Consider the following 12,057-nt stretch of genomic DNA (forward strand, 5'->3'; position numbering starts at 1 on the left):
AGCTCTCCTGTGTCCCAGAACAAGACAAGGCAGTTCATGTTTCTGATCCCGTTAGACCTGCCTTGTACCATTGCTGATGCAGTGTCTGTTCCACACAGTCCTCAGTAGTCTAAAAGAAACATACCCATCACATGGCAAGGAAAAAATAGCCCTTTGGAGCACAGCTGAACTCCTCTCCCCTCGAACAGGCAGAACACCTATCTATTGCACCAGTTTTTCCAATGTACCAGGAAGTATCCCCAGGGTTGATGCCTTTCACGGCTATCTATATACACTTTTCTGATAAATTCAGTGTCTCTGTGGGAAAGGTGACCTGGAGAGGGCCACCCTTGGAAGCAGAGGTAGCCCCGCCACCAGACCCAATTTCGTTCACCAGGAAGACACTCTCAGAGTCCTGTCCCTGTGAGGAGTCCGAGGTCTCCGAGCTGCGAAGCGTCCTTACTGACGTGGTGTCGGACTGAGCCAAGCTGGCACTGGGGCCTGGAAGCAGCACACGACCCCCAATGCTGCTTTCGCTTAGCTCCGGAGGATAGAGCAGCGTTTGTGAGGTGCTGCTGATCTCCCTCAGCTCGCGGGAGATGAAGGAGGGTGACTGACTTGACATGGCAGAGGAGGTCCTGTGGCCATCCACGCAGTTGAAATTGCTCCCCGAGTGCTGCCTCCGAGCCCCTCCGATGCGGCAGAAGAGGCACTTGATCTTCTCGATGGCTTTGCTGAGCACTGTCTTGCGGAGAAGGATGTAGACCCATGGGTCCAAAATGGGGTTCACCGAGGCAATGCGGATGGCTTGAAGGTCAGGGTTTTGACTCACATCCTTCACTGAATCTGGCTGGTACAGCTGGTTCACAAAGACACGGACCTACCCAAGGAGATCGGGGAAGCAAAAGGCACGATTATACAGTGACATCAGGAAATAAAAGCACACTTCAAAGCAGAGACCTAGATTTGGTACTGCAAGCTGTGACAAGAGAAGGAGCCGTCACAGGCAGGCTTCTCAGATTGACAGCCATTAGGTTGTTTTTGGAAATAGTAAAAAAATCAGAGAGATGAATCTGCTGTAAATTGGCCTTTGTTACATGTAGAAAAGGAATGGCTCGCTCTCCTTCCCCTCATAATTAGTCCTTTAATGTCCAACTTCTGTCTGGTGTTTATAAAAATGCCTTTTCCTATTAGAACTCAGGAGCAAACAAGTAGCCTTGTATCCTGCTTACTTTATATACCAAGTCTGCGCTAGCTGCAAAGAGATACCTGACTCCTGAGGCCTAGACAATCAGTTTCTCTAGCAAAGGTCTAATAATAATTTGCTTAGAAACAAAATGAAAAGCAGATTATAATCCAAATACACTAGATTCTGGAGACAAGGCCAGAGCTGTTGATTCCCAAGTTTAGAAATGCATTTTGCTGGTACCCATCCTTACTGGAATTCTTTGCATACTCTCAACCGTCCGCTTGCTGCACCATGGCTTTAAAAAGAGAAATGTTAAAAAAAAAAAGGTAAACAAAAGTCCCCCGGATGATAGGAGATTTTTAACAGGTCGAGATGATGAGATGATTGCAGCACTGGACTGAAGTGGTCTGCTCTCCTATGTAAGCCAGCATTTTGGTTCTACTTACAAATGCATAAAACTACAGATAAAGTGGCCAAGAATTTAAGGTGTTGAAGCTGCTGCATGAAATGACCAATTAAAGATTTTATTTTATCCTACACAAATTTAAGACTGGAGGATCCTGTCTTCTGCACAGAAATCTGTTCTTCCTTTGAATCCACAAAAAAAACCCAGTAACCTGGTCCCTCTCTCGGTTTAGAATCGACTTTTGTAAATGCTACTGTGAGGTAAGGCACAGTCCAAATCTTCGATGCCGGTTTTCCGTGTCACTATGGAGGATGGCATCATACTGAGCTTATGTTGACCAGTGCCAAATAGCTGTTCTCCATTTTAACAAGGCCTATGCTGTGCCAAATTACAGGAAAGTCTAGGAAAGACACTGAAAGCAACTGCTGAGGGAAGATGCTGTTTTCTTCAGATTCCTTACTGTAAGTTAAAATAAATCCCTTCATTATCTTATCTGATACAGTAAAAATGTAGTAGTAAAATTATGAGGTTTTAAAAATCTCATCCTTGACTCTGGAAATAATCAGGTCTTCCCTAGCCAGGATACTAGAGACATGGAGGCAGACAGGCATTTCAATAAACAAGCCAAACTACAAGAGCCCTCTTAAGTCACTGCAAGCTCAGCACGTGAAGCCATCCAAGTCCAGTGAAAAATCTCACGATTCCCTTTGAGGAAATTCTCCTGCAGCAAGACAATGTGGTGGCAGTCGGCTTCTCCGAGTCCAGAGGCCGTGTGCTCCGAAGTGCTGGATGACATGTGCTGACAGTAACGCCGAGTCCCTCTCTGGGAGCCCGATGCACAGAGTCTCTCTCGAACCGGTTTCCCGATTGCTGTATTCACTTTCTCTGGGTTTATGGGTAACAGAACCTGCCCACGGAGTTAAAAGTGTGGGAAAACCCTGAATTTGTACAGCTATATATATATTCTCCATTACTTTCCTAATGGTTTCCAACACTGCAGGTGCCCTTTTGGCGACTGATTTATTGACCTTATTTTCCTGTTGAGCCGAAGACCTGAGTCAGGCACTCAGAGGAGCACTCCTGTGGCCGCTGCACCTCACGGTACTGTTTCTTCCTGGGTTTGGTTTTTCTTTTTTAATTAAGATTTACCCACCCTAATTTATTTATTTTCAATATTGGTTTTATATTAGCCCCCCGCCGACACCCGTCACTGCGGGGTGCAGCGAGAGGCCCAGCCCCGCAGAGGCCGGCACTACCCCGTGGAGGGCACCCAGGGACCCCGCACCAACGCCCTTAACCGAGGTCTGTAGCGACTCGCTGGGGGGTGCGCCGGGGATGGCGGCCGGGAGCCGGCCTCTGCCTCACCTGGCCGGAGGGAGGACACCTTCCCACCGCTAGGTGGCACGGCTGTCCCACGTCACAGCCTGCAGCCCCAGCGTCACTGCGCATCCCGTCCCGGCGCGGGACAGCCAACGGCCGGGGGCAGCCGCGGCTGGATGCTCCGGCTCGGGAAAGGAAGGGAAGCCGCCCGCTGCCCGCCGGAGCGCGGCAGCCGGGGTTCCCGCTGAAAGAATACGGTAGCGTGACGTCGCCTGGCGTCGGCGATACCCGCTCTGGGCTGCCGGCCTGGCCGTTCCCGTGAGCTGCTTTCTGTGCCCCCCGCGAACCGACCGGAGGTCGGGCGTGCGGCTGTGCAAAGGCCGGCTGCTTCCCCAGGGGGTTTAACCTGTGACGTGACGACGCTTCCTCCCACAGCGCTCCTGTTGAGTTTCTGCAGCGCCTTTTCCTTATGACGGGGGGTACACCCTGGCAGTGCGTGAGTGTGGCCCTGCGTGTGTGCGGGCGATCGTTGGACGGGTGCGTGCCCCGAGAGCCGGGAGTCCAAAGGACAGCGCTGTGGGAGTGGAGGCCTCCCAGCAGCTCTCAGGGCTCAATGCAGTCATTACCAGGAAGATTAAAGGTGTGACAGGGAGGGGTGTTTGCTGATAAATTCACCCAGATCACAGAACCAGAAGGCACACTGTGAGGACTGCTAAGGAAATGCACGGTTCAGCTTTGGAGACATGACTTTTTGTCGGGATTTCTTTCTTTAAGTATTTTTTTCCCCCAACTTTGCGCTGTAGTTACACGTCAGGGATTTAATAGTGGGATTGGTCCTTTGATAAGCATCGTGTGGAACTGCGGTACCTACTTCACCTCTCTGTGCCTACCTGGCAGACTTTATGGAAAGACAAAAATGTCTTTTTAAGTGCTGACTCTGTGGCTGAAAAAGACAATCGCTGACTGCACAGCACAACTTGCTTTATGTTATCCCTGCATGCTTTAATTCCCTTTAACAGACCTGAGGCACGTACAGGTTAAAGATTCGTAAAGTGGATCTATTTAGTGAAAAATTACACTGTACAAAACCGTCTCTCCTTTCCAGAAAGCTGCCCCAGAATGTCCCATGCATTTATCAATTCAGACCTTTGGCTGGGATTACATACTAATCACAATAAGCTAAAAATTAATGTGTCGGAATGTAAATTTTATAATGCCTTTTACATGGTGGTGAAACAGCATTTACTGACATATCATCTACAAAAACAGCAAGAGATGTATCATGTTTTGGCTACACGTCTTCTACTGCAGGAGGTAGCACAATAAAGGATATTGTCTTGCATCTTCCAAGTCAGTGCCAACTAAGTGGAATCCACCACTACATTAGCTAATCTGATGCTTGATTTGAAACCCTAATTAAAGAAAGAAGGAAACTAGAACAATTCAGACATCAAAAGGATGAGTTTTGCGTGCTAGTTGTGTAGCTGCAGAATTCAGGCAATGCACCTTAAAAGCACTGGCAGCTTGTTTGCAGCTGCGTTAAGCAGCACACAGTGCGAAGGTCTGCTGAGTTTATGCTCAAGTGATAGGTACTTGTAGGATCAGAGTCCTGTGTGCTGTTCGGTGATTTTCCTTATTACTAACTACAGATGGAAATCATTATTTCAATTCCCATGAAGTACAATAAAGTGACGTTCATAGTTAGGCAGACTGATAATTCTCTTCGTAGCTTCTACCTGCCCTCAACCCTCCCCTGCTCCCCCACACTGACAGGTTAAAGCTACAAACTGTATTGTATTAAGCAGGAACAAGTTTTTTAGCTTTACAAGCCTTTGCTTTTCAAGCACTTAGTGTCTGCTCGGTGTCTACTCCTCTGCTCAAAAATCCTGCCTGCCACCTTGCTGTTGGCTGTGTACAGTCCCTGATGTAAGATAAGTTGAAAACAACCAAGCTGAAAGGAAATAAAAACTTTTTGATCAATTAAACATTAAGTTAGAAACTCCTAATTATTTCACGCAATCAACCAGATGTACAACCTGAAATAAAATGTATTTGATTTCTTGCTTCGCTGTAATTGAACAACAAATATTCAGTGTTCAGGATCACAAAAATACCACGCCGTTAAAGAATCCTGGAAGTGTCTGGCACACTGCTGGAGTGAATTACAGACTTCCCAGTAGCGTGTGCCTGTTCACTCCTGAAAGAATTTGTTTGTTTTTTAAAGGCCAGATAATAACTGCTGCTCTACTCTTGACAAAATCCCTCCTAGCGTAACTTACTCCCTACTTCTAACTCTATTCAATTCTGTTTTCTAAAAATTCACAGTATTTTAAACCATGAGATAACCAGTGCAGGCTGCAGAAAAGAGTCGGTGCTCAATTTATGTGTTTTTCTTATTTAATCTTTAAATTATTGTCAGATTCTTCTCCATGCCTTTCACATCACTTCCTGCACATTGGCAACAGATCAGGTTACATCAAAATATTCCTCTCAATAACGTTTTTCATTGTGCTTTTCTTCCCTTGAAAAACTTGATCAGCCTTCTCCGACAAGTTTACTCAGCATTTTGCACAATAACCTTTAATTTTGTTATAGCACTTGTTGTCACTGTAAAAATTTGTTGATTTTATGAATAAATCATTAAGACACTAAGCAACCCTACTTGCAAACTAAGTGCTAGAGCATCTCATTATTAAAACCTGCTGTTCTCTGTGACTCAGCTTGCTGTTCTGTAACCACTTTTTAAATCAAGGCAAGCCTTTGCTTATTAATTCAGGGCTATTTAATATTTTAAGAATTGAATTTTTTTTCCCAAACCCTAATAAAGCCTGCTGGGTTGCCTCTGTCTGCTGTTTCATTATGTTGTACAAGTGTTAATTCTAAAACGTTGGAAGTTGCTTTACTTTGACTTAAGTGATGGTTTATTCAGCTGAAATCATCAGTAGGAAGTCAGCTCACCAGAAAACTCCAGTCACAAAGCACCCTCTGAGCCTGCTTTGTGTATCTGAATCACGCCACCACCACTTTGCCACTTGCATGTTCCTGATGACTGCCAGGCTGTCCCGTTATAGAGGAGCCTCTCGCTCGGTGACAGCTCCCTAAACCCCCTCAGAGTCATGAAAACGTGCAACTATATTAGCTCTTTACCTATCTCTGCTAGTGGCTCCTTCTAGAGTTGCGTAAAGGTGTCAGCAATCTTAGTTCTTATCTCAGTTCTTAACCTCAGTCCATATGCAACCAGAAGGCTTCATACAGTGGCACACGCAGCACTACATCATGGCACAAAGAAGCATATAGGGCTATACCTTACTCCTGCAGAGCGGGCAGGCAGATGACATATAACGACTACTTAACAATTAAGAACTTCAACCACACTGGACACTGTGATGATGTGTATATATGTGGTTGTGGTGTTTGCATTTTTAAACACAAAGTTTCCTTTCTTTTCTTAGTCGCCCAACTGAAATGACAGCCTCCTGCATCGCTTTAGATAGAGATGTTTTGCTTTAGCAGGGAAAAGCTAACTTATGCAAACACTCCCAAAGTAACACTGTGACTTTATAAGTAAGTAGTGAAATCAATCAGAGAGCTACACAACTTCATCACCTACAACTTCACATACCTACTGTTATATACAAGTTTTTCCATTAGCTACTGTTTAAATAATAAACTTTTTGCCCCACCAAGGTTCATTAATTTTAACTGTCAGCAATCCAGTTCCTTTTCTAGTAACGCCTCCCCCTTGATTTTTCCCTTTTTTGTCTTAATATTCTGTAAAAAACTGCCTGGCTCCAAAAGGCTGCTTGTTTTTTTCGGAAAGTGCTGAACTCCATCAGCTGATAATCCTGTATCACATTACGACAGGGTATTCAATTCCCAAAAGCTGTTCTCTGCCTTTACCAGCATCTCTCTTGAAAACACAATATTGTTCTTTTGAGAAGTAGCTATCAGAATATCAAATTAATAGAACTAAATACTGTCAGCCCACGGCTTTGGTGCCTCTGTGACCTGGTGCAGCAAGCTGGCTTACCCCTGCAGCTTCTGGGGCTGGACTGCAGGGCAGGTTGTGTGCCCTTCCTCCACCTGAGACACGTGCACCTGCCAGAGACACCCTGCGTGCCACTCGGACGGCACCTCTCCGCTTCCCTGGGATGTCGAGCACCCCACTCCATGGCACCGCGCTCGCTTCTGCCGCGGCACAGCACAGAGTGACCACGCCGAAGGACAGAGATGGCCGTGGGTGACAGCCGGGGCACTGGTGCTCCAGCACAGCCACACTCCACTGGCTCCTGTTTATGTCAGTAATGTGGCAAAACTGGCCCGAGCCTTGTGATTACAGGTCCTGTGAAGCAGGGGGCCAGACTCGCTGGCCTCTCCAGTCCCGCGCACATGTGCGTCTCTAAATTTCCTTATGGTGGTATATGTGCTGCTGGTTTTGTGTCTGCAGCTGGCCAGCTGTATTTCACACACCTTGTAGCCCCTCTGTGACAGAGAGAGCACCCTACTGACTATAAACCCTCTTAAAACCTTCCAAAAGCACTTTCTGTGTGACAGCCACTGCTTGGCTCCCTATGCTGTTTTGGAAGGTGGAGAATAGGGCAAGCCAGTTATTTGTTTAACGTCTCCGAGCCAAAGGAGGCGAGAAGTTCACCAAGCTTTATTACAGTGGGTGGTAAGCAAGAACTGAACCTACAGCTAGTTGGGTTTTTTTTTTGTTTTCCTTGGAGATAAAGGTGGAGGAACATAAGTGGATCCTGCATGTTCAATTTACTGACGCTAATTGTATCAGAAAATTAGCAAATGGCTAGTGGTAATGTTGTTTGACATTTTGGTACAGTCTCCAGGATTATGTGGGCCAAATTCCTCCCAACTCCCATTTAACTCAGCATTACACTGATGTGTGGTTCCACCTACTTCTCCCACAGTGGGGAGGTGCTGGAGGGATGTCTGTGTCAGATCTGCCCCAGAGCTGGTGGGTGATTCCCTCAGGAGGGGAAGCTCAGCTCAGGTTTTGGGTGTGAAGCACCTTGTGCGTTGCCAAGCAAACAGAGCTCTGTCCTCCTTCGGCACTTCAAGGACCGCTGTACCCTTCAGCAACAGCGTGCACATTTTTAAAATACAGTAAACATCCAGAAATGCATGCCAGACCCAAACCTCACTTATCACGAATTAATTTTGGAAGTGAACTTTGAAGTGCCTTTAGCTCCCAGTAAAATTTCTTGCTGTGTGGATTCTATCTGAACAGTGGAAAAATTACTGAGAATTTTTGGCCCTGTATTTTACCCAAAGGAGCCTAGGACTTGGGATAAGCATGCTTCTTTTCTTGTAAATATAAATCAACACAAGTTTCTCTCACCATGCATGTATGCTGACAGCCTTTAAGTCACTCTAACAGTTTTTCAGCACCAGCTAAGTAGGAGTCTGCCCTATAAGCACAGACTAGGAGCAAAAAAGACTCAGCAGTGTGGGTGATGGAAAAGAAGGGCTGCATAACGTTACTCACCACCAGAGGAATGGAGCAGATGACCACCACCAGGGAAGTGGCAATGAGCAGAATAACCATCTGGATCTCTGCTCCAGCCATCCGACGGAAGCTCCGGCGTCTGCGAAAGTCAGATAAACGGCTGGAGGTGGTGTCTGTCCCCAAGGATGTGCGTCGCATGAACTGGCGGTGCATGCGAATGAGGGCCACGCACACCAGGATGTTGCAGATCACAGTGACCATGATTAGGAAGGAGCTGAAACCGGCGTACATGTAGGAATATGCTGCATGGGTGGCCTCCTTCGTTTGCCAGTCTATGAAACACCAAGTGTAAGGGTACTGCAAGGTAGATTTGCCGAGCCCCATGCTAGGGAGGGCGCAAAACAGCACATTGGAGGCATAGATGGCAAAGAGCGTGAGCCCTGCCAGCTTCTTGTCTACATAATGGTTGTAGAAATAGGCATGGTTGATGGCCAGGTACCTCTCTATAGACATGGCACAGATAATGCTGAGGCCAGACAGTCCAAAGAAGAGGAGGATGAAGGAGCTGTACTCACACAGTGCTGGTCCTCCCGGCCAGCGGTTCTGCAGGTAAGTGGCAATAGTGACCGGACTCACCAGGCAGGTCCCCAAGAGATCGGTGACCGCCAGCCCGCAGACCAGAGTGTAGAAAGTAGTCTCCTTCTGCTCCTTCCTGGATTTGCAGAGCACTACGATGGCTATAAGGTTGCCCACCATGCCGAAGATGAACATGACGGTGGGGATGGTGGGGGGCTTCCCGCCCTCGGCTCCACCGGCAGTGTCGTTGGCTGAGCCGTTCGCAGGTGGCATGATGGTGGAGTTGAAGGACATGATGCCCGTGCTGCTGCCGGGGAGTCAAGCGAAGGCAAGAGCAGGTCCAAAAAGGAAAGGCAGGGTAAGGAAGGGGAGGGTATAGCCTACCGTGAAAATAAAAACTAACAAGAGGGAGAAGTTTAAAAAAAAAAAAAAAGTGCTGTTTTGTCGTTAAAAAAGAAAGGAAAAAAAAAGTCCTAAGAAGGAGCCGAAGCCGGGTGCCGTCCGGCAGCGACCGACTGCAGCCGGCGGAGCGGGGGCTGGGTCTTCCTGCCGCCGCTTCCCCGCGCACACCGCAGCGCTCCGCCGCTCAGCCCGGAGGGGGATCGGGGCGGCCCGAGCGCGGAGCGGAGCCTCCTCACCGTGTCCCGCACCGACCAGCGGGGAAGGCTCAGCACGGCGCTGGGGCGGCCCTGGCCGGGCGGACGGCGGCTCCAGGTGCCCCCGGGGGCGGCGCGGGAAGTGCCGGAGAGCGGTGGCCGCCGCTCATTCCCGGCCGGCGCGGCGGTGCGGTGCGGTGCGGTGCGGGTCGCGGACGCCGTCTAACTCCCCGCGGTGCTCCCGCCGAGTTTCGCCGCGGAGGGCGGGGGCGGCGAGGGCAGCTCCCGCCGCTCCTCCCCGCCCTCTCGCCCCATTGGCCGTGCCGGCGAGGGCAGGTTGCGCGGGGCTGGGCGCGGACACCTCCGCCCGGGGCTGCCTGCGGGCGAGGCGGGGCGCCGGCGGGGGGAGGCGGGGGAAGGCGGCTCTTAGTGGCCGCGGCGAGGGAGCGTGCGGCGTTGCGCGTGCGGGCGGCGGGCAGCGGCCGAGGGCACCTGCCCGTTGGGCCCCTGCAGCCCGGAAGCCCCGTGTGTCCCCTCGGCCGGTCCTTCAGTCGTAAGGGGTGGTAGCGAGGTCTCCTCACGCGTTTCCCCTGCCGGACAGCGGGGCTGGACGGGTGCCCCGCGGCAGCCGCGCTTGCCGAGGCGCGGGCCTGGCTCGCCACGCTCCAGCGCCGCGCTCCGTGCTCTTGCTCCGGTCCCCCGGGGCAGGAAAGGGCTGGAGCCCAGCAGCCCTTCCATCGGCTGCTGATTCACGAGCAGCAGCTGGGAGAGACCGCTGCCGGGCCGTTTATCACGAAGATAAGGCAGGTGCAGTGGGGCGATACCGCAGCGAGCACGACAGCTGGCAGCGGGCACTTCTGCTTCAGGCGAGCGTGACCAGACCAGCGTCTCCTGCTGCCGAGAGACCTCCCGACGGGGTGTCTCTGCCTGGCCTCTGTCAGGGAGGTTACTAAACACAGGAAGGGTGTGTGTGCGTTCGAGGGAAGTGTTTATGTGTTTGTTTCGAGAACTTGTTTTATCTTGACTGAGAGTGTATCACGAATGAGCTGGAAATGGGGTTTCACTTGCCATCGGAGCCTCACGTTCATAGTTCAGCGTTCACACCTGGGCTGATGGGGGGACAGCAGTTGCTTTCATGTGGTGCTTGTGTAGTGGCTTTCACCCAAGCAGTGCTGGAGTCCCTCGTACAGAAATGCCTACAAAAACCTGCTGCCCCAACAGATGGGCTCATGGGTGTTTCTGCTGGAGGGGAAAGGGACCTGTGCCAATGCTCTTGGGTCGGGAATGAAGTTCCACACCGTTGTTCCGGGACAGACACCTAGATCCAGCTGGTCTAATGCCCTTTCTTGTATGTTTGGTGACACCAGTTACTACAAAGGATGCAAAACCTGTGCCCTGGAGCATGGTATTTATACCCTTATACACATCTCTTCTCTGACATAAAGGCAAAATGTAATATAAAAACCTTTTGTTTTATCAGTCTTGCTGCCTTCCCCATTCCCCTTTTTTAAAGTCTGAAAGTGATGCTGACGGACCTAGTAACACTCAGTAAAGTTACGATAACATCTGTGTGCATGGACAGCAGAAGTACTGACAGAACAAAACATACAGAGGAGAACAAGTGTGCGCTGTGGGAAAGACAACAGTTTCGGTTTTAAATGCTGGATGAGCAAACAAGAAAAAAGCAGGGGTTTTATTTGATCAGCTTTTTAGTATTCCCTAACTGCTTTGAAAACTAAAACTGTTTTAGAAAATCAGTCTTGAAATAATGTATATAAAGAAATGGTAGTGGTGGTGGTCTGTTCTGCTCAGAGAAAATAGGGTTTTTTTTTGCTAGTATTGACAGTTCACAAATTGGAAAACTACAAAGTTGGAAAATCATTCTGTCACAAGCATAAAACTACATGTGGGAGTAGAGGTTGCTCAATTAGGTTTGCCTAATTGTCAGAAGCAAATTATAAGCACTTCAAAATACTTTCAGAAGAAAGCACAGCACAAAACAGAGGTGGGTTGTGTTTTGTTGGCTTTTTTTTTCCTTTTAAACATTTTTTCTGACTGTTGCAGGACAGCTGACCTAGGTACAGAGCATGCTCTGAATTCAGGTGGTGTAATTGCACATGCTTACTCAATACTTCTTTCCTACAGGGTGAATTTGGTGCTCTGGTATTAGAGGCCATAATGTGGGATTAAGATAACGCAGGTGCAGCAGTCATTACTGGTATGGGAGAAGAATTAACCTTGCTTCCCTGCAGTGGTGCAAAGGGTTTTAATGATGAAGGGCAGAAAAGATCATCCTTGTTTCTTTGTTGCTGCCTTTTGAAAACTTTTTTTTTTTCTTACAAGCAGATCCAGTTGTATGAGGTATTCTGACTGCCCCTTAACAGTCTAGAGTAGAGGGTGCTTAGGACCTTCTGTGGGTATGTATGCATGGGAAGGAGTGAATTTTTGTTCTGTAAGGTCTGTCTTACAACAGAGACATATAAAGAAACTAATTAAAAATGCAGGAAAGCCAGGAAAATCAATGAAG

General features: G+C 48.8%; 1 protein-coding gene across 1 annotated transcript; it reads right to left on the minus strand.

The window, feature by feature from the left end:
- Positions 1-265: 265 nt before the first annotated feature.
- Positions 266-9,228, minus strand: PTGER4 (prostaglandin E receptor 4; the record flags this gene model as incomplete). The annotated part of the gene is made up of 2 exons (XM_084278619.1): positions 266-859; positions 8,398-9,228. 2 exons carry the CDS (start codon positions 9,226-9,228, stop codon positions 266-268), a joined length of 1,425 nt encoding a protein of 474 aa, XP_084134745.1.
- Positions 9,229-12,057: the final 2,829 nt, after the last annotated feature.

This window comes from Gallinula chloropus, assembly GCF_964237585.1.
Source record: "Gallinula chloropus genome assembly, chromosome: Z".
NCBI classification, from domain to species: domain Eukaryota; kingdom Metazoa; phylum Chordata; class Aves; order Gruiformes; family Rallidae; genus Gallinula; species Gallinula chloropus.